Below are 25,194 nucleotides of genomic sequence, written 5' to 3'. Positions count from 1 at the left end.
CACGTCTTTCCCTCGAATCAAGCCCTCTCTGCCATCTTTCCAGCTTGTCATGCATAATGGGATGAAATGTTTTCACACAGTAAACAAGCATGTAAGCTTGAAGGCAGTTTGAAGACAGCTCCGACTCCAGGCCCCTCTTTGAACTTCAGAAGAGCCACCTTCTCCTTAGTCAGCCTTGTTTTGCTGGATCAACCCTCAGAGCTGTTAAAACAACTCAGGCTTCGGGGACACCACCGCATCTCCGTGAAGCGCCTGCCCCCAGCCCACACCGTGAGCCCTCGGGGATCTCATAACAAGATGCATTTTTGCAACAGCCCAGCCACTCTCTGCCACTCATGCCGTCCACTTCCAAAGTTCTTGTGCCTCAGGGCACTCCAGGTTCCTGGTGTTTCTGGAAGAGGAGACCAGGGAGAAAGCCGCAAAGGCGGCCCCTGTGTGAGACCTTTAGCCCGAAGCCATCCTGCTGGAATTAGGATTTTTGTGTCTCAGAGTCCATCCACAGACCACAAACAAGCACTCCTGTCCCACGTGCCCCACGAGAGAGCTTATCCTATCAGGAGCCTGGCCCGTGAGGGTGAGCTGAAAGACCGGTTTCTCTGCCCAGCTCCTTCCAAGCTGGCTGCTGCACCCTTTCTGCCCTGCACTGCACCCCACCTTCTGGGTGTTTTTGCTCACCTGAGACAGAGTGAGAGGGGGAGAGGGAAAGTGAGAGCACATGCTCCAGGGGGATGGCCACCCTGCAATCCTTGCTCCGTTCTCCTAGCAGGGTTTAGGGCACGCATGTACACACACCCCACGAGTTTTTCAAGTCTCTGGGTCCAGGATGCTAACAGCACAGTTAGCCATGAAGGATCCAGTTCCTCAGTGACCACGCCACCAGCTGTCTCCATCCCATCTCCGAGCACCCTCCTGGCAGGCAAGCAGTCCCCAGGCCTGCTCCCATCCATCACCCCCTCCCTCTCCTCCTCCTCATCTGCCTCCCCTTGGGAGAGTGCCCAGCCTTTTTTTTTTGGAGAGGTTTTCGCTATAGGGCGTACGCTCTCACCAGACAGACAGAGAGAGACATAGAGACAGAAAGTGAGAAATCACCCCCCAGGGGGGATGGTCACGCCACAATCCTTTCTCCTCCATTCTCCTTCTTGGGATCTTGGGTACGCACGCACACGCGCCCGGCGTGAGTTTTAAGCCACCGGGTCCAGGACACGAACCGCAGTCGACTACGTGGGAGTCCAGTGACAGACATAGCCATTACACTAACTGCTGGTTCCCGAGGGTGCCAGCCTTTTATCACTACTTCCGGAGCAGAGGGTGAAACTCGGCCCCTCCCCAATTGTCTCTCTACCCTCTCAAATGACTGACGGTGCTCTGTTCTCTTCCAGGCCACCAGCCTTGTCTTGGGAACTCCAACCTTGCAGGGACGCCGCCTTCACATGTTAATCTCAGTTTCCTCATCTCTCACCATCGGCTGGGAAGTACCACTGTCTCTGTCCTAGCAGACTTGCCCAGGTCTCCTCCCTTGGGGGCCATGTCTGTTCCCCTTTCCCATGGTGGGTGCCCCTGTTACCCCCTTCCCAGGTTCTCTGTGTGCAGTCTTCGGCTCACAGTTCTCTTCCAAGATGCTGGGGCACCTCTGCCCTTCCCTCCACAGGCTGTCTGCCTCGCCCAGCCCCGCCTGACCCCACCATCTGCTTCTGTTTCACCTCCTGTCTCTGCCTGTCAAGTGAATTGGAAGCAGACCTGAGCATCCTGCTAATATCCACGAGTATAAATTTATTTCTCAGCAATCCTTTCCCCTTCTAGCCTTATCAACTTCCCTCCACGCAACCTTCCTGGCTCCCTTCCACATTCATCTCTCCCGAAAGCCCTTGTTCCCTTCTTCCCTTCCGATCTCACACGCTGCCCTCAAAAGCCCAGGCCGACGTTATCAGAGGGCAGCCAGAAGTCCCTGTTTGTGGAGCATGTCCTGGCAGTTTTGTCCTTGGCTACACTGAGTCTCTGGGCCTGTCCTTGGCCTGGGATGCTGGTCCTCTGCCCCTCAGTCTCCCTCCCAGCCCCACTCCAGAACGCAGGAGAACTGGTTTGAAAAAAGCGGCTCTGTGTTTCATTAATTCATCTTGGGTACTGGGAGCTACAGGCTTTTTAACATAGCATGCAAATACATGTAAATTCATATACTTATGCAAACATAGTATGAAAAGAGGCCTTTAGATTTTCTGGAAAAAGTCTGATCACTCTATGAATTCCTCACCTTGCCAACAACTTCACTTTTTTACCTCTTGTCCCTTCCACTCATGGCTCCCTCCAAACCTGCCCACCCTCAGCATGCCCTGCCTGGGTCTGTGTTGTCGTGTTACTGGGACTGAACACATGCCCTCTCCCTCCTCACCACATGTGACTTTAAACACACATGAAGGCAAAAACGATTCGAATCATGTTTCCCTCGGGACCCAGTTTGCCATCTCTTGTTAAGTCTGACCTTGGATTAACTCTCATGACCAGGATCTCTTCCTAGATTATGACCGATTTTTCTTTTTCTTTTCTTTTTTCTTTCTTTTTCTTTTTTTTTAATTTTTGAGAGGTTTTTGTCATAGGGCTCGTGCGCTTGCCAGAAAGACAGAGAGAGAAAGAGAGACAGAAAACGAGAAATCACCCCCCAGGGGGGATGGCCACACCACAATCCCTTCTCCTCCTTTCTCCTCTCGGGATCTTGGGCACACACACACACGTGCCCGGCGTGAGTTTTAAGCCACCGGGTCCGGGACTCGAACCGGGATGACCACTTTTTAACAGGCCAGCGTGTTTGCGTTTCGGCTGGAATCACAGCTCTGTGCCCAGCAGTACTGTCACAATGGGAGCGAGCGACTGTTCTTCACCCACAGGCCCCAGACAGCCACTCTCTGCAGGGCCCCGTGGTCCCTGTCAGCCTGATCCCTACCTGACAGTCCGTGTGTCCTTCCCTCCAACTGTCTGTCAGTCCTGCCTTCCTCTCACGTGCCATCTTCAGGTTCTCCCCATGACCCGCACTCTGCCACACGATTTGTTCTGACCCCAGAAGCTCCTCAGCTGCCCCCCATAACCTCTCTCCCTCTGCCTGTCTCTGCCCTGGGGTGTGACCTGGGAAAAAGCTCACTTCTGTTTCCCTGCCTCCTCCTTCTCCTCGGGGCAGGGCCTGCAGAGCAGCCCAGTTTCTGGCTGTGCGGACAGGACCTTGTGTGAGTCCTCACGAGATTTCAGTGTCTCTATTTAACTTGTCTCTGATGTACCAGGGCTAACATTATCCATGTACATGGTGGAGGAGATGTGGTACAAAGAGGGTGAGTAACCTGCCCAAGGCCCCAAAGATGGAATGACAGAGCTGAGATTCTAACCCAGGCCGGCCTGGTCCGGGAGCCTCATTCTTGCCGCTGGAGTGCACTGTGAAGGCCACCTTCCTGCCTGTCTCTGCCCAAGGCCACAGTGGTAGGGATTTTCTGCATAGCCGGTGAGGCAGAGGTAGGGTGGAGAGGGACTTCGAGGGCTGAAGAGCCTGGGAATGCCAAGGGCACTAGGAAGTCCAGGGGTGCCCATAGGAGGGGGCCGGTGGGCTGGGCTCTTAGGAGCGGGCCAAGGGAACACAGTCCTGGATGCATCATTTATGAGATCACCAAGGAGCATCCCAAGCCACCCTTTGGGAGTCCCGCTGATCAGTCTCTGGGCAGTTTCTACTGCAAGATCCTAAACTCTGCAGAACCCACCTCCAGTCAGGATAGTCTTTCACATATCAGGATGCACTGAGAAAGGCCTGCAGAGCTCATCATCTTACTGCACTCTCCTCATAAGACCTCTCCGAGCCTGGTGAGGCTCCAGGAGACGAGGCCTGGCCATCACCCCGGTCCCTCCAATACCAGCTCGCCGGTGCCAGGCCAGCTGCTTGCTCCTTGCAGAAAGGAGAGCGTCTGGCATTTGTCAGGGAGCTCAGGTGTCTTGAAAAACTCCAAAGGTGAAACAGAAAACTCTCCCAGTGCGATTTTCCTATGTGATCTTTTGTCTCAGGTGTTCCCCTTGGGATGAACAAGAACCACTTCTCTGAATAATTTATAGGCCCCGGGGTAGAAACACACGGCCTGTTTTTAATAAGAAGGTTTGGTGTGCAGTGTTGATTATACCTCTTCTGCGATGCTCTAGCAAAAGCACAAAGATCTGAAAAGCTCTTTACGATGGTGAGAGAAAAATGAAAAGCCATGTAATATTTTTAATCAAACAGACTAATGTTTAGCTAATAGGTAAAATTATTTATAAAGCTGTATTGAGCTGTAGAATGCTCATGAAAAACGCTGAAAACAAATAACTGCAATTATTATAAGGTCTGATTTATGTGTTTTTTTTTTTCTTAAAGTTTATCTATTTATTTATTTGAGAGATTTTTGCTATGGGGCACATGTGCTTGCTAGAGAGAGACAGAAAGTGAGGAATCACCCCCCTGGGGGATGGCTACACCACAATCCTTTCTCCTCCATTCTCCTCTCGGGATTTTAGGCACTCACGCACATGCGCCCCGCGTGTTTCAAGCCTCCAGGTCAGCCATGTGGGAATCTAGTGAGGTAATCATTATGCCATCTGCTGGCCCCAAAGTTGACCTATTTTTATTTCTTGAGTGTGTGTGTGCATCTGTGCATGTGTATTTGTGTGTGTGTGTGTGAGAGAGAGAGAGAGAGAGGAGAGAGAGAGAGAACAGCACTCTCAACAGGGTCTCACGCTGTGATCCTCCCCCAGCCCTCCTAGCCAGTCAGGACCAAGGGCACCCGCGGGCCTGCACAGCATGTCCAGTTGACCCAGGAACCAAACCCTGATCTTCCATCTGGCTTCTGGCACTGCAGAGTGCTCTATCACCCCTGTCCCACCATGACTGAGCCATTGGATATATTTTAAAGACCGAATATGAGAATATGACCGTCTTTAGTTTTCTATATAATGAGTCCCTACTATGTGCTGGGACTCAGCTCATTGTTATGGAAATCGCTGCATTTTGTTCTCAGGACATCCCACCAGGGTAAGTAACTGCACAATTCACAGAGATGCCAGGGCTCCCCAGGAAGAGGGGCCAGGGCTGAATCCAGTGCAAATCTACCCCATAAGTGCACAGTCCTTCCTGGTGCCTGCTCGGTATATCGGCACTCCTCTGCTGAAGACCAGGAGTTACGGGTCAGCCCCGTGTACGTTGTGCAACACTGCTATGAGAAATGGCAAGATTGTGAAGGCTCTGGAACCCTTGGGAAAGCGTATTCCCTGCAGTTACAGCCCACAGCCTCACTAGTGGACAGACAGCCCGTCGAGCCGAATGCCTTCCTTGTGCGGAGAGGACTCTGAGGTGCACGGAGCTCACGGGCCTTTCCTGAGGTTAAAGAGCGTGTGAGTGACGCCACTGGGATTACACTGTGTCCCAGGACTCCTTGTCCAGTGCTCGCTCTTCCATGTCACCCACCACTGTCTGGTTACGGGTGCCAAGCTCTCAAGGACTGCCGGCATGAAGGGCACCTGGGCTTTATTACAAGGCTTTTCCTCCCCTGTGTTCCTTAAATCAGAGATGCCCTATGCTAAAAATGAAATAAAAACTCAGAACTTTGTACTAGCAAGCAAGTCCAGAAAAGGCTCCTTGCACCTTGTTAACTTTTTTGAGCTTTGATTCAGACTTGCACAGAAAGATGACCGCACACCACAGGCTCAGAGTGGCCCTCCTAGCTCAGCATGGGTCCATAACGGTAACTGTCTACTCCCCTGCCCACTGAAACCGGGACAGCCAGGTGGCCAAGTCCTGGGCCTCTCAAAGAGCATCCACAAGGAGGGACAGGGCAGCAGGGCAACACCAGGCTTTTGATCTGGGCATCCCGAAGAGGGACATGCGTGTTTCTGGAGAGCTCCCGTACCCACATGCAGTGGGGAAGCCAGGGTGACTTACCTGTGTCTCTGGCCAAGTGGCCACCTCTCAGTGCGGATGGCCACTCCCCGCCCCGATACAATGTCCCCTGCTAGCCAGTGGCCTGGAGGACCTCTTGGGGCCCCAGGATCCCACAGGGTTGGAGTCCCTCCTAGTCTGTAAGGGGCTCTGACCTCCGGACTTAAGCCTCCCTGGGTGTGGAGAACCCCAACGTGGTTGCTGCCAGCAGGGCAGAGACCAAAATGACAATGACAGTCCCCAGAGCCACAAACGTGTCTTTGTCAAACCCAACACCACAGGGTGGCCTGGACTGCTGGCCAGGAGACCGGTGACCCAAATTTCCCCCCAGCACCCCTCACGGCTGCCAGCTAGGGCTGCCAGGCCTGTGCACTGCTGAGTCCCAGGGCTTCCACTTGCTAAACCACATCGGCTTTGTGCAGTGGGGTGCTAACAAGCTAATGCATGTGGCCTTGGAGCCAGAAGAGGGTCTGAGGGCCATAAGCTGCCTGCTGTCCAGGGGGAACCGTAATCTGAGAGTAGGGGCCCCGGGCCGGCTGTCAGACTCACCAAGCGCTGCATGCTCTTCACGTGGGTGGGGCTGATGGATAAGGCTTCTTCATACCACCGCCGGGCTTCGTCAATGTTTCCTCGGAGCTCGGCGACCTGGCCACGCATGTAGAGGACGTTGTGGGACATTGGGAAGAGGTTGGCAGCCTCCTGGGTGCAGGCTGTGGCTTCTGCAGGCTTCCCGATGCCAATGTAGACTTCAGCTGTGGGAGGAGAGCAGAGAGCAGAGGCTCTGGTTTGCTGTCCTCCAGAGTGGTGGGGACATCTGCGTCTCCCCAATTGGAGCTGGTGGGGCCCAGGGCCTGTGGATCTCCCCGAGTGGAGACAGCTGCAGGCTGTCCTCTGGGCTGACTCCTACACAGGTGCAGCTCACTTGTGCTGTGGGTCCCATAGGTCAGAGAGGACCTGCCTGGGCCCTGCCCCAACCTTTAAGACACCACCCTGGGCCCGTCTAGACACCTCAGCATCTGGACAGAGGCTGGCCCAGCCCTGCTGTGGGGCTGACTTCCATGAGAAAGGGCGAGTGAACACAGGGACAAGCTAACCAGAGGTGCCCGGCCCTTCGCAAGGCTCTGACTCTGCCCACAGGCCTGTCTCGATGCTAAAGGGCACAGCAAGGACAGCAGGCTATGGAATGAGATGCAGTTGCTCCACCAAGGCCCTGCCAGACCAGGGAAAACTCCTGGACACTCTTCACTGTGTGACACCAGGAAAACCTTTGCAAAATCAACCTGTGACTTTCAAACCAAGCAGGGAGATGCCCTTTCTGCCAGTCTCAGGCCTTGGTCTCCCACCTTGATGTGGAGAGTCCAGATCCAGTGCAGCCCTGGCCTCCCCTGAGGGGCTGCTTTGCATTTCCGGGTGCCACCTCAGCTATGCGTGTTCAGGCGGAAACACCTCCTCTAGCCCTTAGATCTCCTCTCCTGGGGGTCCTGCCCCATCACGCTCTGTCATCTTTCCAGTTGGCCGGGCCTGAGGCATCAAGGACAGGTGAGTCCTCTCTGCCCCTCCTCTTCAGGGCCACCACAGCCACCCCTCAGGCCTACTGCCCAGACCCTGCTCAGGTGGCTGCTCTGCTCTGGGTCGATGGCCCCCTCCCCTACTCCAGGCAGCCCCTTCCTCATGGGCTCTGCCTTGACCACGGGCCTCACCCCGGCAGTGAATGGCGTTTGCGCCCACAGCCCCGAGATCGCTGTGTGTTAGTATAGAGCAACACGTTACGCGACACAGTACGCAGTGCACGGAAGCAGAGTAGCACGTCTTATCATCCTTGCACTCTTCACCGGACTGTCTTCTGACTCCGTTGTGGAAACAGCCTCAGCCAAGGCAAAGCCTCTTCTGCCCTCCCATCCTGCCTCTGCCTCCAGCCTGGCCTCCACAGCTGCTGCAGGATCAGCCTCTGGCACTGCCCTGGTGGGCATTCCCACCTACTAGCAACCTCCTTCCTCAGGCCTCCACCTCTGTGCCCTCTCCCCACACTCCCCAAGGAGGCCTGCCCTGACCATCTCCCTGAGGACCAAGGTGTGAGCATTCCCCAACCCACTCCCTCCCTCTGCTTGACTTCCCCCTCTGGAAGAAAGCCCTAAGCTACGTGGGTGCAGGGGCTGTCCACTGTTCTGTGCTGTGTCCCCAGGGACTAGGACAGTGCCTGGCACATAGTTGGAGCTTGGTGAACAGCTAAATGAGTGAATGAATGAATAAGAACAAGAATAGTAGCAAACACCATTAATCACGTACTTCGTGTCAGCAAGCATTCTCATCCCTTGTATCTGCACAGTGCCCCAATGGGGACTATGCAGTACTACTTTATCCCATTGCAGAGATGAGGAAACGGAGACAGTGACCCTGGGGCCCCAGGGCAGGTTAAAGGCAGAGCCAGCAGCAGAACCCAGGCAGGCTCTTGGCCTCTACAGAGAGCAGCGGGTCTTCTGCTCTAAGATAACATCCTACTCTCTTTGCCCTGGCGTAGACCTGGCCTGTACTGTCCTTCTGTCTGCCTGTCTCCTACTCAACAGAGGCCCAGAGAGTGACAGGAGACCCGGGACTTGTGGGGGAGAGTCCAGAGCAACCCGGGGAGATGTGAAATTCAGGCAGCTCCCATACTACTTGTTGAGCCCAACCGTGACGGAACTGGTGGCCAGGCTGCCTTACGTCCTCAGGAGCCTCACTCCGAGGGGTCTCCTAGGTGCCTCATGCACACTATAAGGGCTCCATGGGAACAAAGGACATATCTCTGTCCCCAGCTTGGACCAGGCAAAAACCTGTTCCTTCTGTGAGATAAGAAGCCTTGCGATGACACTGTCAGGGCTGCCTGTGTCTCAGTAACATGATTCTCTCGGAGCTCTGCCAGGAGGAGTTGAATGTGTGCCCCCTGCGCTGTGGTTACCTGAGCACGGCAGGACTCAGGGAGCTGCACACTGGGCTCAGCATGCTTCTGCCTTGGGGTGACTTTGTGCATGTTTCCGCATCCCCTGGCCTGCGCTGTCTGCAGTTGGTGAGGCACACCCGATGGCACCCATCTTAATTACGATGAAACAGGGGCCAACTTGGGGGAGCGGGGACTGAATGCTTCCAGGAGTTTTAGAACAAGACTGAACACAGCCTGACAGTGACATGTAAGGCCGGTCCACGAGGGTCCTCCGTGGGGCCACACACTCCCAGATGTCTTACTTAGCACCGTGTCCCCCTAAGCCTCAGGTCTGATGCTAGGGTTCCTTCAGAGGAAATGCAAGACAGAAGGAACCCAGTCAGAACCCGGAGAGAGAATGGGCCTGCAGGGACCTCCCTTCAGGGCCGTGGAAGAACTGGAGGAAACTATGGCACTGACGAGGCCTGCGCTCCTTCCCAAGGCAGCTGTGCCAGATGGAGGCATGGCCTGGGCGGTGCCGGGGGAGATGACGACTTAGAACAGTTGTTCCTCGTCTAAGAGGAAGTTCCACTGTACTGGGACACAATGACGTAGGCTCCGGGAAGGAAGCGTTAGTGGTAGGATTTCCAGTGTGGTCAAGTAGTTTGGCATGGTGCCGGCGTAGGAAGAGCAAAGGCTGGCTGAGGTTTCCCAGCATCCCCCAGATCACCCCAGGGCACAGGCTTCCCTGCCCAGACACACTGCAGGCCCTAGACTACGAGGCTGTGCAGTGTTTGCTACAGCTTGGGCTGCACGGGGAGCCTTGATCCTGGGGACCCACAGCTCAGACAAAGACCAATGTCTCCCCAGAATAGCGCCCCCCCGCTGTCCATCCCTGACCTCACAGTTTCGGCAGCACCTTGCCCGACCTTTGTCATCACCCTGAACACATCGTGGGTGCTGGGACCGTCCAATCTCTGCTTCTAGTTTCTGTCAGGGAGCCATCTGCGGGAGCCATGCCCCTGGCCCCTCCGGTTCCACTGATTGGTGATCTGGGGAGGACTTGGGCCTGCTCTCCCTGGCCCCTCGGAGCTCTCTGCCCAGGACTTTCTGCTACCCACAACCCCCAGTTGGCATTCTCTGCCTGCCCATCACGGCATGCCCCTGGGCCCTCCTGCGGTGGGGAGGCCAGCCATCTGGGATTTCACCCACAAGGTAGCACTAGGGAGCCTTACTGAGCCCAGAGGTCAAGCCACACCCTCTCACTCAGCCTCCCTGGCAACAGAGCCAACAGAGCCGGGATTCAGAGCTCCAACTACCTTCCTTATCTTAACGGTTCACAACTCAGGAGGTAAGGAAAGGAGTGTTATTTATACTGTCCTAAAACCTCACAATAGGACCGGTACAGTTTTCCCACTAAACTACGGGCAACTCCTAGCTGCAGCCACCTCTAAATCCCTTAGCAGAGGACCTAGCACTTAGTAGGTGCCTGAGGAAAGCTCACAGATTGATGAATGTCAGATGAGGTCAGCATAGGGACAACAGGTCAATATGAAGGTCCGAAGCTAGAGGATGATGGAGCCGTGATAACATGATGCTCTGTGAGGCTGAGTCACCCGGAAGGTTCCGGGTTCATGTCCAGAGACCTCCCTGAACACGCTGGGTGTGCACATGCCCGTGACCCACGGCTGGCTGGGGCTGCAGTGGGTCGGTGTGAGGACCCTGATGGAGTGCTCGCTCTTGCTTCTCTCTCTCACTCTTGCTCATGGAAGAAATAAATAAACTTAGGAAAAAGAAAAAGGCCAGAGAAGAAACAGCAAATGAAATTTCCTTGTCCTTTTCACCCAGGGCTAAATTCGATTTAAAAAAATAAACACTGCCCAGTTGGGATGAAGCAAGCAGGCTGGGGGTGGGAGCCCACTATGCAGAGGGCTGGCTAGGCTGTAGGGAGGGATGCCATGCAGGTTCAGTTCTCAGACTGCCCTCCACAGGCTGGGCATGGTGGTGCCTGCCTCAGCCCTCGTTCACAGGGAGGGTTTTTTTCGTGAAGTGGCAGGACTTTGTCAAAAATACCTCTTTCCTGTACTTGCTCACACTTTCAAAAACATGAAAACAAAGGGCCTTGTGAGCGTATTAGGAGATACAAGAACATCTAGCAAAGGATGAGGTGAGCTCTGAGACAACACCAGCCAGCCTCCAAGAACACCCATCAGCACGAGGCCAACACCTCAACTGCAGGGCAAACCCTGACAGATCCCTCTGAAATGTTACAGAGACAGATACTCTGTCCTGGGCCCTGGCAGCTGGCAGCCTTTAATCAAAGGGGAGGGGCCCCTCAGGCTTGCTCTGAGAGTGCAGACCAGGCTCTGAGAGCTCTCTTTGGTTTGCCCTGGCTCTCAGGCTACTATGAAAAAAGAGAGGAGATCTCTCCCTCTGTGTACAAGCCTTCAGTGATTCCCTGTTATGGAAGGAATGCCACCCAGTGTTTTTGCCTCAAGTTCGAAGTCGAGACCCTCCTGTCTTTCCAACCGCCCTAGGCCCTGTGCACAACCCACAGCGCTCTAGTGGCCCCAACCCTTCCGGCACCAGGGACTGGACTTGTGGGAGATAATCCCTCCAAGGACTGGGAAGGGGTCAGTTGTCCCGGGATGACCCAAGCCCACTGCATCCACCATGCACCCATTTCCACCACGACTGCGCAGCAATACACAATGAACCCATCACACAGTAGGGCTCGTGCTCACGGCAATACATAATGAGACCATCGCCCAGTAGGGCTTGTGCTCACGGCAATACACAATGAACCCATCACACAGTAGGGCTCATGCTCACAGCAATACATAATGAGACCATCGCCTAGTAGGGCTCGTGCTCACGGCAATACACAATGAACCCATCACACAGTAGGGCTCGTGCTCACGGCAATACATAATGAGACCAACGCCCAGTAGGGCTCGTGCTCACAGCAATACACAACGAACCCATCACACAGTAGGGCTCGTGCTCATGGCAATACATAATGAGGCCATCGCCCAGTAGGGCTCGTGCTCACATGAGAATACAATATTGCTGCTGATCCGACAGAAGGTGGAGCCCAGGCGGCAATGCCAGCCCCGGGGAGGGCCGCAGACACAGACAGAGCCTCACTTGCTGGCCTCCTGCCCGCCTCCCCACTGTGAGGCTGCAGGAGGCTGGGGGCGGGGAACAGGCCACAGATTGGCACAGGTCCATGGGGACCCTGTTCTAGCAGATCTGAGGGCCGCTGCTGCCTGTGCTGGTCCCTCTGCCCCAAATGCTTTGCACATGCCACTCTGCACAGATGACACCCCACACTGGGGCAAACCACCTGTCACCGGCTGTCCCTGTTCACCCGAGTGTGTAGGACGGTCCCCGCCTAGTCCACCTTGCGGAGCTGTGCATGTGCCGTCTCTCCTGGGAGGAGAGCTCCTGGAGGCCAGCTCAGGTCTGTTCCTCCTTGGCGCTACAGAGCATCCCTGACTTCCTTGCACATGGATGGACTTGCCTGAAGCCTGAGGTCAGAGATCTGTTTCTCAAGGAGCAGTGGTGTCCCGATGAGGGGAGTAAGTACTGGGTGCACCCAGAGTCCCAGGTAAGCCAGGGCCCTCCCTCACTCACCAGAGTCCCAGGTAAGCCTGCACCCTCCCTCACTCACCCAGAGTCCCAGGTAAGCCTGCGCCCTCACTCCCTTGCCCACCCACTCATTCACCAAATGCTGGTTGAGCCCTATCTTCCTGCCAGCCACAAAGTGCTTGCCAGGCTCAGGGGCGTGCAGGGCGTGCATGGTGCATGTGTGGGCTGAGGGCTGAAGGCTGGGCTGGACTCTGCAGCAGGCTACATGGACCTCCAGCAATGTAAGGGGGCCATTTTCCTCCTGCAAAGGTGCCTTCGGCTAGCCAAGCCTGCTCCCTTGGGGGACTTGGCCTACCCAGAGGGGATACTTTAAAAAGCCACATGAAGGAGTGGCCTGTGTTAGACAGACCCGGTGACCGTCCCTAGTTGGGTGCTGCCAGCTCTTCCACCTTGCCTGGGTCTGGCGGAGAGGCTGAGGGTGGAGACACACGTGGCATCGGGTATTTCCTGAGTGCACAGGTCCAGCCAGTAGGTAGGTGGGGGGGTAGATTGGCAGACCCCCAACCTCTGCAACCTACTTCCTGCACCCCAAACCCTGCTTCCCTAAAGAGATGCCAGGAGGACAGAAGGACCCCACAAGGGCCAGTGCAGGGTGTCGGCTGGTGTGGAAGGAGCTCTTGGGCATGCCTTCTGTGTTTCTGTGAATTTGCTCTTTTATGTAAAGGTCAACACGAGGACAAAGAAGACAGGGACGTGAGTCCTGACGGGCTTTCTGTCACCCTGCCAAGCCAACAAGGCCTGGGGAAGCCTTCGTCCTCACCAACTCTCGTGGTCCTTCTGTGTCTGGGGAAGGTTGTAAAGTGAAAACAGGCAGTGCTTTTGTTTGTGGGTGTAACTTCCCCGGAGCATCTCTGGGCCAGGCCCAAAGCTGGGCCCCCAAAACACCCAAGATGAACACAGACTAGGCCTCACGGAGGGCCCGGCCAAATGCCTTTTCCAGGGTCTTGGCTGCTCCACTGACATTTCCAAACCTGCTGGCCGTGTCTATCTGTCAGGAACGATCCCCCTCCCAAGGGGCTTGGGCTGGCTAGGCCTGGCTCCTCCCCCCAGCCGCATTTGTGATGCACTTTATCCCCCCAAGGCCTTGGTCGGCTGGATCCTCCTGACTCTGGATCCTCCTGGCGCCCCTCACCCATCGCTGACCTTGACCCTCCCCCACTCGGAGAGAAGACAGACGCCAGCAGAGCAGACCCAGAGTCCCTCTGGCCACCGAACTGACAAGCCCCTGTGTGTCCCCTGTACCCACATACCCTGTAGCCCCTCTGCTGTAGTGGGGGCCACCCCTTACCCTGTAGCCCCTCTGCTGTAGTGGGGGCCAGCCAGCTGCCTGTGCCCAGGACCCCCCCGGCTCTCCTGCCTGTGTGAGGACTTCATACCTTCACGCAGCCCTTCCTCCTCTGCAGGTCAACGGCCTCATCTTTATTTAATCGTCAACATCAGCAATCAACATGCTTCTGCGTCTGCTATTTCTAAGCCCCTTTCTTGGGGCCCCAGTCTTCCCACCACCCCGATTCCTGCTCCAGAGGGGTCCCTGCCAGGACTGCATACTCTCCATCCCTACTTTCTCATGTGCCAGCCGGTCTACAAGCCTCACTGATGGTCTCCACTGCCACTCCACTGAAACCACTGTTGTTGGGGTTCCAACAACCCCCATACACCTGGTCCAGCAAATGCTTGTCTCCGCCCTCCTCCACCTCTCAGCAGCAGTTCCCACCAGCCATGTCCTCCTTCACCACAGTTATTTCAATGGCTGTGCATGCCACGCACAGGGTACGCTTCTCTTAAGCGACTGTCCTCGTGATTGTCACTTTGCAGATAGCACACTGAGGCTCCGGGGGCGGGGGGTTGTCGCCAACATGTCCAGGTCTCACTGCTGGTACAGGGGAACGGGGACTCAACCAGCTGAGTCCAGAGCCGTGCTGCTGACCACGCTGCACAGATTCCTACACAAACCCTCAGGCCGCCGTGACGCCAGCTGTCCACTCTCCCGCCTGGCCGACCACTCCCTTTCAGCTCCTGTGGCTTTTCTCCTTCTCCTCGAACTTTAAATGAGGAGGAGTGAGGTCCAGCCTGGCCCTTTCCCTTCTCCATCCGCATTCTTTTCTTAGGGCTTCTTATCATACCTGTTGGCTTTAAACAGCAACTGCTGAATTTGTTTCCTGTCCAAATCTGAAATACAGACTCGAACATCTTGCCGCCTGCTTGGCTTCTTCATGTGTGCATCCTCAGACGTTGGACGTTTCCACGTTCCCACTCTGAAATCTCTTTTTTCCTGACCTCAACACATCAGTCCCTTCCCCTCAGGCTTCCCCACTGCAGGAAACTACCACTGTCACCTGCTAACTCAACTCAAAACTCAGGGTTCTTCCTTCTCCTTCCTGTTCCCACATCAAATGCATCAACATGCCTCAGTAGTCCTACCTGGAAATGCAGGTCGGGCTCCACGTCGCTCCACCTCTGCCTATACCACCTTAGTCCCAGCTCCCTCCTGTCATGGGGACTGATGCTCCTAACATCCTTTCTGCACTTCCAGCTTCCACCACGGCTGCCTTCCCTTCCATTCTCCACATCTAGCTGGAGTGATCTCTTAAAAACCCCAATCTGGGGCCAGCAGGTAACTTGGTGGTTAGAGCACTGGACTCCCACATGGCCGACTGCGATTCAAGTCTTGGACCTGGTGACTTGAAGATCACATTGGATGCATGTGCATGCATGCATAAAATCCCAAGAGGAGAACGGAGAAAGGACTGTGGTATGGTCATTCCCCCTGGGGAGTGATTTCTCATTTTCCTTCTCTCTGTTGCTCTGTAGCAAGTGCACGCACCCTAAGAAAAAAATCTTAAAAAAAAAAAAATCCTAAATCTGATCCTCTCATGCTCTTGTTGAAATCCCTCGATAGCTTCTCAATGCTTTTAGGCTTACGTTAAAAGATCCTAACATGGCTACAGGAGCGCTGGCATGATCCAACCCCAGGCCTTTCTCCTGGCTCACCTTGGGCTTTTCTGCTCTTCACCATTTAGGCTTCAAGCCCCCGGGCCCTGCCGTCCTCCAGCACTCAGTGCTCAGGCTGCCTCAGGGCCTTTCCATGTGCTGTCTTTCTCCTCCCACCATCATCCCCAACCAACCACAAGTCATCCTGCACGCCCTGCTCCAGTGGTCACAGGAGCCTGCACTATTCCTTCGTGGCACCTGGCATGGTGGAAGAAGTGCTTCTGTCACTGCTTTGTCTTGCATCTATAAACTCCAGGAAGGCAGAGGTGGCATCTGCCTTCAGGAGCATTGGACTCTGGGGCCTGATCTGATCACTGAACATGAAGAGATGCTCAAAGACTCCACAACTGAGTCCCTACCGCGGGGTAGAGCCAGAGTCCTGGGGCCACTCTGGTTGGATCTGGATTCTGGCTTCCCAACTTACTAGCCACATAACCTTGGACAAGTGGTTTGACGGTTACACCCATTCCTCTGCAAAATGTGGTAAATGAGGGTATTTATGCCTCATGAAGTCATGACGAGGACTGAAGTTAACACATGAAGGCCTTTGAATAATGCCTGGCGTGTACGCACTGCTGGTAAACGCTGGCTACCCGCAAGCTGTAGACTATTCATCAAAACCCTACTGGGGGTTGGCCCATGTCTTAGTAGTTAAAGAAGCCAGATCCCATATGGCAGACTGAAAGGTTCGAATCCCAGCTCCAGTGGCTTGAGAAATACACCAGGTGTGTATGCATGCATGTTCCAAATGTCAAGATGGAGAAATGGAAAAGGGATTGCAGCACGACCACATGTCTTCGTGAGGTGCTTTCCTCCTCTCTCTCTGTCTCTCAGTCTCTCTCTGGCAAGCATATGCACTTTTTAGCAAAAACTGGACAAACAAACAAATCCTTCCTGGGAAGGAGAGGGACAGATCTGGTGGGGTCAGCCCTTCTGGACCAGTACTGGATCTGGGCAGGCCTGATCCCAGGACTGTGTGTTCCCTCTCCCTGTGCAGTGTCCTTCCACACCCCTAGTCTAGAAGTTGTTTTCATTTCAGCATGGTGGTTAGGCCACAGAGTTCCCCCTTGGCTCAGTGATGCAACCTCCCTCTGCCTAAGAGGAGCCTGAAGAGGGAAGGGCCAAGGGGACAGGCCAGGCCAGAGACTCAGAGTGTCACAGCTTTAAATTCCCAACAGAAATCAGAAAATCTGATCCTGAACATCTAAGAATAGCTGCTGGTTTCGACCGCGAGAGGTGCCAAAGTGAAAGCTATAATTATTAGTAACAAGCAGAAATTAACCACCTACCGCAAAGTCATTTTTAGCTGCCATCCCCATGTGGAAATTGAAGGATGGGCACCAAGGAGCTGCTTGGCTTAGGAAAGGCCCTGGCTCAACTCTGAATGGCTGAGCGTACGAGTCCCTGATGGCTGACGTGAGGTTTGCACTCTACAGAATAGGGTGCATGTTTCCCAGGACCTATGTCTCCAAGTGTAACAACAAACTCACCTTGACGGGGCCAGCAGGTGACACAGTGGTGAAGGCATTGGACTTCTACATGGTTGACTATGGTTCAAGTCCCAGACATGGTGGCTTGAAACTCGCTGTGTGTGTGTGTGTGTGTGTGTGTGTGTGCGTGTGTGTGTTTGTGTGCCCTAAATCCTGAGAGGAAAATGGAGGCGAAGGGATTGCAGTGTGGCCAACCCCCTTTGGGGGTGATTCCACATGTGCCCTATAGCAAAAATCTCTCCAAAAAGTCCCTCTCGGTGCACTATCCTGACTTCTGCTCAAGTCACGTTGCACAAGTGCATCCTTCTACCCGACCTGGAGTCCCGTACAGCAAACTGGAAGAAATAGCCTCCTTCTGCCTCTCTTTCCTCCATAGTGGGTATACAAACAACACTAGAAGACACTTGGAACTTCCTAAACATCATAGGAAACCCAGAAGCCATGTGATTTATTTAGATGTATTCAAGGGAAAAATGTTTGGCAAAAACAAACAACACGAAGAAAATAAAAATAGGGGGAAATATTTATAACGCCTATCACAGACATAGTTGGCCCCTAACAAAGGCTTAAAAGTCAAAAAAGTTCAGTATCTAAGAAGAAAAATGGACAAAAGTCATGAGCAGGTCACTGAAATACCATTTTTACTTACTGGATCGGCAAAGGTTTTTAGAATTCTGAGAATTCACTGAGTTGTCAAGAATGTGAGAAAATGGGGATTCATACTTTGTTGACTGGAACGTAAACTGGGACAAGTCCATGGAAAGCAATGTGACAGAATGTGACAACATTTAAGAGCACATCGTCTGATCTATCAGTCCCAGTTCTGGGGTTCGCCTTACAGATACAGAACAACATATATATAAGAGTACTCATTGAAGCATTGTATACAGTGGAAATCCTAGAAATAATCTAAATGTGGATCAACAGAGGACTGGGTAAATTGTGGGCCAGTTGCTCACTGGATGTATGCTACACAGCTGTTGAAATGTATGAGTCAGCCTTTTATATGCTGATAAGGGCGATCTCCAAGAGGGCCGAGGGGGTGCAAAGTGCAGTGTATGTCAGATCTCTGGAAGGTGCCAGAATCGCTGACAGAGCTTGCCTGTCGGGATAGGAGGCAGCCTTTCACTTTACGTCTTGTCTTCCTCACCAACTGAGAACCATGGTGCATGTTATTTATTTAAAACTCACTGAAAATTGTGACCCGGTTCCAAGCAAACCAAGAACAGAACACGCATAACCCATGTGGGCTGGCCACCAGGCGTCCTAGTGGAAATCTGAGGCACAGGGGTCCGCAGTGTCCAGAACGGGAGGAAAGGGGGTGCTGAGAGAGGGAGGTGCTCACCACATCAGAAGGCAGACACCCTCTAGGGTCGAGCATCCCTGGCCTCTTGGGGCTTGAGCTCTCAATGCAGCCTTTGGCCTGTTCTCTGAGAGTGGCTAGAGCCCCATGTGTCCCTTCATGCTCTCTTTGCCATTTGAATGTACATACAAGTGTCCCACAGACCCGCTGACACAATGGACTGAATTGTGATGTCGTCCCAGAGTGACCTTTCCTGACAGCCCTCCCTACCTCCACTGCGGCCTCCCATCACTACCTCCCACTATACTTAGCTCATCAAAAAAAAAAAAAAAAAAGGCGAGAGAGAACAGGCCCACGAATGCCTCAGAAACACTTGGCCTTGGGCTTTAGGCCTTGATCTAGTTCCTTCCAAAACTTGCCAAGTGTGGCAGGATGGCTGGAGCCAATGACGGACACAGGAAGCAGACGTTACCTGGTTTCCACGAGTGGTCGAGAAATATCATCCCCTTTAATTTGCTCCTCAGAGTGGTAGAGCTCAAACCACATAGAGCAAAACCTGACAGTTCATTGGTATCTGTTTCCTTCTGAATTAGCATCTTGAAAGATGATATGAATATACAACAGGATGCTAAATCTTGACAGGTACAAAGTCATCGCTTTGAAAGAGTCAATACAGCACAAATTCTAAAAAGGTCCAATCGACTCTATTCATTCGTGCTACATGTCATGCTCCCTCCTTCCATGTAAGTACATCCTGCCTGGAGTCTGCACGGCAAGTCTGGCATTTGTTTTCCACATAGATCAACTCTGCCAACTGCAGAGCCACGCCCGCCACTTGCATCACTAGCAATGAAAACCTCATTCCGCTCTATGCGCATGGCCATGAGAAAGGATCTTATGTGATTACTAGAACATCTGAGGAGAGCTCCTACCTGAACCTCAGCCCCCCTGGTCTTCAATGTTATAAGGAGCAGTCCCTGAGAGTCATGGCAGGCCACGCAAAGAGGGGCAAAGTCCCTGGGTAACTGAGGGAGGGGCAGCGAGCCACCAGGAGAAGCTCTCCTGGGACTGTGACCCTTGAGTAATTGAGTTTTCTGAGAAACCAGACAAACGAGTGCTGCCTATGAGGTCAGGGGAGCTAGCTCCTTCCTGGAAGGATGGCCTTTGACCCTCTGAAGAGTTGGGACTTTGGCCCTTCCAAAGGGCCTCAACCTCAAGCCCAATCTGAAAGACAACTATGTCCCTGCACCAGGCTCGCCCAGCCTGGATGCTAAACGTATCCTTCCCTTTCTTTTTCTCTGCAGTCCCTGCTCGTGAGTCCTCTGCTCTGAATCCTACCCTGGAGATTGCTCCTCCAGAGAGTTCAGGGAGGAGCATGACTGCTCCCCAGCCCTCAGAGTTGGCTTGCCTGGGCCCTCTCTGGGCAAAAGGCTCAATGCTGGTGAGATCCGCAGCAGGGAAGAACAAGTGCACTTTCATGAATCACCCTTCTTTTGTACTTCTGCTTAGAGGAATATAATTTGTTAATTTATGGTAGTTGTTAACAACTCAATTAGAGATGCCAACATGAAAAAGGCTGACTGAGCGCGGCTCTGCAACATGTCAAAGCCAGGCAGACACGGCCGTGTGTTCACATGTGAAGGTCTGTCAATGGCGTCAGCCCGGGTCGAATATCATACAATTAGCCTTGGCAAAAGGAGAGTCCACAGATGGACAGTTGGTGAGTGATAAGCTCTCTTGTCTGCAAATTTGCCTTTCCTACCCACCCTATGGGTCAGGTCTGAGAAGGCTCCGTTAGGGGCCTGTGGATCACAGGACAGAAGCTGAGGAAGTTACCTTATGTAGAAACGTCCATATGTAAGTAAACCAACAGCCACCCTTTGCTTGGAAGCTCTGCTTGGGATTCTCACTGCTAGAATGCGTGCATCCTGGGTTTATGTTGGGATCTCCAGCTCCACAGAATAACAGCCAGCTGACTGCCACGTAAAGTGGAGGGATGGGAGGCAGGCCCACCTTCCCAGCTGGTTTCCAGTTCTGTGGCTGCTTCTTCTCTGTGGCTTAAATAGCGCCAGCCAAGAGTGGACTGGGGACACCAAACCTGTGCCCCTCCTCTGGCTTCAACAAAGACATCTGGGCACCAGCACCTCCCATCTCCTTGCCAAGTCTCCAAGATTTCATGGCCAAGATGGGCCAGGCACCATGCTCATCTACCCCAGGAGACAGGTGCTATTCTTACCCCACTGTACAAATGAGGAAACTGAGACAGGGAGGTAAACACATTAGCCCAAGTCTGCCCTGCTGGGAGTTAGTCCAGCTGGGACTCCACTCCAGGCCACCACAAAGACAGTCTAGAGCGTAGCTCTCTGGGCCCTCTACAGCACAGACTCTGCACCCCACACAGCACATTCCCTAGGGGTCCTCGGAGCCCATTCCGGAAAATCTTCCTGGGCTGCCTGCTCTGTGCCGGGCTCTGAGCCCTGGCATGGAGGCAGGGGAGAGATGGGCAATCCAGAGTAACTCATGGTTCCTGCAAATAAGCAATACTGTTTCCATGAACGACAGCAGCCTTGATTTCTCTGCTGAGGGGCTGTGGGCTCCAGGGCGAGTGCCAGCAGGACCCTGCAGCCTCCCCACATGGCAGTCAGCTGCAGGGGATTGGGGGCGGGAGTGCTGGTGGGGTGGGGGTGGTCAGAGTGATACCTGCATGGAGCCAGATCTGTGCCAGCGTCATCCAGGGGTGCAGTGGGCCCTGCTTGGGTGTGCTGCTCTGCAGGGACGAGGCCACTTCTGACAGTGCCTGCTCCACTCTTGAGGCTGCTACGGATGTGGCATGAACAGAGCCTGTGAGAGGATTTGAGAAGACCATATCAGGAAAGGGCAGACCTGGCCGACCAAACACCCCAACACCCCCACCCCACAAGGACACTGTGGAATGTACACACACCCTCCCCAGTGATGCCATGTCCATAGAGAAACGCAGACAACCATCATGGCCTGGGCCCTTCCCCCTGTTGCTTTAGCTGATTGTTTAGCCAACAAATCGAGCACATGCTGTGTTAAGTGCTCCCTCCGGAGCTCAGCCTAGCACAGCGTGAGTGTGGGGGGCAGGAGGGGGCATTGCTAGACACAGCTGTGACATGAGCGTTAGGATGGCACACATGAAGGACTACAGAGGGACGTGACGAGGCTGCCCTGGGACGGCCCAGCCAGAAACGATACGGGGAGCGAGGGTAGGGGGGATCATGCTTGTCTCCTGGGGGGAGTACGTGGAGCAAATGGCTGGCCGTTCTCAGCACAACCCTAGCAGCTTCCCCTTCTGTTGGGGAGGCCCAGAGAGGTGGGCAACAGCCCTGGATCCGGAGCCATATTCCAGGGCGTGACTTAAAGACTGTAGAAAGAACCCACCTTTGCCCTGTGTGCAAGCCGATGTCTGTTCTTAAGGCCGATACTAGTGGAGGATGGGCCTTAGCAAAATGGCCTGGGGCTCAGGATATGCACCTGCCTACCTGTTCTGTAAAATCTGCTGTCCTGAAAGGCTGAGGGGACAGACAAAGCACTACACAGGGAAAGCAACAGGTGTAGAGCAGGAATAAAAACACGGAATTCACTTCTCTTCCCGGTGACCTTGCAGAGGGCCTGACGACCAGTGACTAGCTCTTTCAACAGGGGCTCATACCCACCTCTTTCCTACATTCACTCTTGGAAGTATGGTTTCAGTTTTCAGAGTCGGAATCTCAGTTATTTCAAATTTAAAACTGCTAATATTTGTATCTACCTGCAACATCCTTAATTTATAACTCATCAAGAAGTTCGGTAGGAAAAGAAACATTCTAACATGATTAGTGATAACTATCAACTCATCCTAAAGTTTAAGACAGTGATACTATATAAACATACATGCTGGCTGTATTAATAAACTGAGTTATATTCTGAAGAATATAAGATTGTGGGCTGAAAAATAATCTCAGGTGGGCTTCGGAATGCACCATCACCTACTCATTTCCAGAGTCTACTCAATACTAGGTCGGCCATCCTCATGTGTTTTGACTGTTCTAACATGATGGTAACATGGAATCCTCTAAATACACGAAGAATCCTTTGGTAGGAGTTGGGGGGAAAGAAACCAGGGTGGGTGGGACTCCCTTTCTGCAGGGGACCCACAGACAGTGCCAGCAAGGACAACTGAGAAGCAGCAGCTCTCAGGGAGGCCTGCTGAGCCCACCTCTGGGAAGGCTGCCGCACAAGAATAAGGACCTTGAGGCCAAATCACGAGATTCTAATTGATGGCATTATGACCCAGGGGAACCGCTGAGGTTTGGCTGGAAATGTACCCTTGTTTATACAAAAGTATGTCTACTAGTTACTAAAATTTGAAATAGCAGAATGATTTAACTGCTGCATATAATTTCAGTTTTATTTATTTATTTTTAGCCTTTTAATGAAAAATAACATTTTAATTTGGATAATAAGAACTTGGGGTAGTTTTCCTGAGATTTTTATTTTTTAATTTTTGCTATAGGGACATGTGGTCTCTGGAGAGAGACAGAGAGTGAAAGTGAGTAAGCACCCCCCAGGGGAGATGACCACACCACAATCCCTTCTCCTCCATTCTCCTCTTGGGCTTTTGGGCACACATGCACATGTGCTCAGAGTGTTTTTCAAGACACTGGGTCTGGGACTCAAACTGAGCAGTTTGGCCACGTTGGGTTTAGCCACCTTTGCCACCATGGCACTGGCTAGCCCTCCCCGAGATTTTTTAGTAGTAATAATTAGTTACATAAACGAGTAATCTAGAGGTCATTGTAGCTGGTTCCCACCACTGCCTTTTCATGAGTCCTTAAACAGTGGTTCTTAAGCTTAACATCCTAACACAATCACTTGGGAATTAAAAAAATGGAGGTGTTACAGCTATGTCCCAGACCAACGAAATCATGATTCTAGGGGTGGGGTCAGGCATTTCCGATTTGTTAATCATCCCCCGTGATCCTGATGTGCAGCTAAGACAGAGAGCCAGTCACCTGGAGCCACAGGAAGCAACCGTGACTAATGGTTGATCAAGAGAAGCCAGTCACAGCCAGCCAGCCTGAGCTCGCCTCCTTCTCTGTGGCCAACAGTCACCTGGGGAACAGCTCCAGGAAGAGCCTGTTCTCTAGAACAGTGGTTCTCACTCTCCTTGGCCTCAGGATCCCTTTTGACGCTGAAAGATTATTGATGGCCCTTAAAGAGATTGTGTATACGGCTCTCTCTAGTGATTTTTTACCACACTGGGAATGAAAACTGAGACATGCTAAAAGTGTTTGGTTATTAATTCATTTTTAAAAATGACAACCAGGACTACTGCTGCTGAAAATTTCACAAATTGTCAAGGTTTTCTGGTTCTCTTGCTATGAGGACTTATGATTCCTGGAGGGGCTAATTTCGTGGTTTGGATGAACTGTTTTGTTTGGTCCAAAAATGAACTAATCAGAAGTATTGCCAAAGTTCCTTCTGCGTGATATGTATATATACAACTCAATTAATTCATTCTCAGTGTAATTATACACTGTATTGGAATAAGCTCCGGCGAACGGTGATAATAAAGAATAGGAGGAGGAAACAGCAGTGGTGGTTCTGTTTCAGAGAACAGGCCATGTTTCGGGCACTGTGATGAGCACTTCACGAGTATATTTAATCTTCAAGCGGTTCTGCGAGACAGATAACAATGTAATCTGCATGGTGTAAATGGCAAAATTGAGATTTAATAAGGTTTTGTAACTGCCCAGTCCTGTAGCCGGTAGGTGGCAAAACTAGGACTCAAACACTAGTCCATCCCAAATCTAGCCTCTCAGTGCAGCTCCAAAGCTGCCTCTACAGGACGTGTGGTGAGCCTTCCCTTCTGCCTACAGTGAGGCCCCGGGTCCCGGGTGCTTCCACGTGGGTACCACTGTCAATGCACAGGACGCGCACGCTAAAGCCGATCTAACTGTCTTCCTTATTAGGCTGCGTGGTTCCAGGAGACAGGCTCTGTGTCCCCAACCCGGGTATTTTCAGGGGCTAACGAGGCCAGGCCTGCTCTACCGATCAGGTAAACGCTGTGGAATGAATGAATGGGCACTGTCAACAGATGAACCACTGGATGGAATTCGGAGGGAGGTATCCTCTCTTTTGGAATGTCATTTAGTGACCTTCCCCCAATGTAACTAACCCATTTAAATAGAGAGAGGGATGGTTGAGGTTTATCAAAACGAATTTTCCCCCTCCTAGTCAATGCCTTAGTACATTAGCAAGGCCAAGGAGCCTTCGAGTTCTGAACGAGGGACGGACATTAGTGCCTTCAGATATTTATTGATCATAGCAGGTAATCGGCAATAATAGTAAAATTATATAGTAGTTAGCAGCCACTATGCCTGGCAATAACACAACAAACAAAATCTTCCCCTGAATTAGAATTTGGGGGCAGGGGATAAACATCTTTATGAATCAGAATGGAGATATCTGATCATAAAACAAAGCAGATCAAACTGGAGCTTACTATTTCATAGGACCAAAGGGTAAGTGCCAATTCAGATGCTAGATTTTGATTTAGGTAAGCAGATAGCTAGAAATGCTGGTTCTCGCCCATATATTTTTAAAGAGCCCCTTTCTTCCTTACCAAAGCAAACGTTTTCGTGTATCACACTTGGAGATGAAAAGCACTACTAGCCCAAGGTGGAAATGGACAAACGATGGCTTGGAAAAGGAATCAGAACATAAGACAGATTTCCAATGTGAAAGCTAAGACTGGAGAAATGGTTTCCAGACGATCAGGTTTGATGGGCAGGCTGGGGACCGTGCTGGGCTGCCATGCATCTTTCCTTTCTTCACTGATCTGAGACATGTCCATTGGGCCCTGACCCCAAGGACTATGCACTGTGTGGCACCTGTGCACGCCTTCGAGGAGCTGATGTGCCTC

At 52.6% G+C, this 25,194-nt stretch overlaps 1 protein-coding gene across 4 annotated transcripts in view; it reads right to left on the bottom strand.

Annotated features, from left to right (window-relative positions):
- The window catches only part of TTC7B (tetratricopeptide repeat domain 7B), a 272,398-nt gene that overhangs the window by 29,556 nt on the left and 217,648 nt on the right, over nt 1–25,194 (bottom strand). For all 4 annotated transcript variants that reach the window (XM_014591391.2, XM_014591392.2, XM_014591394.2 and 1 more), the window contains 2 exons: nt 20,964–21,104; nt 6,482–6,684 (listed from right to left, as the gene is read on the bottom strand). In XM_014591391.2, coding sequence (XP_014446877.1) covers nt 6,482–6,684; nt 20,964–21,104 — 344 coding nt within the window. The remainder of the gene's footprint in view (nt 1–6,481; nt 6,685–20,963; nt 21,105–25,194) is intronic.

Source organism: Tupaia chinensis, unplaced genomic scaffold (genome assembly GCF_000334495.1).
Source record: "Tupaia chinensis unplaced genomic scaffold, TupChi_1.0 Scaffold000568_1, whole genome shotgun sequence".
NCBI lineage: Eukaryota > Metazoa > Chordata > Mammalia > Scandentia > Tupaiidae > Tupaia > Tupaia belangeri.
Note: the sequence above shows the minus strand (reverse complement) of the source record. Positions and strands in the feature narration are given on the sequence as shown.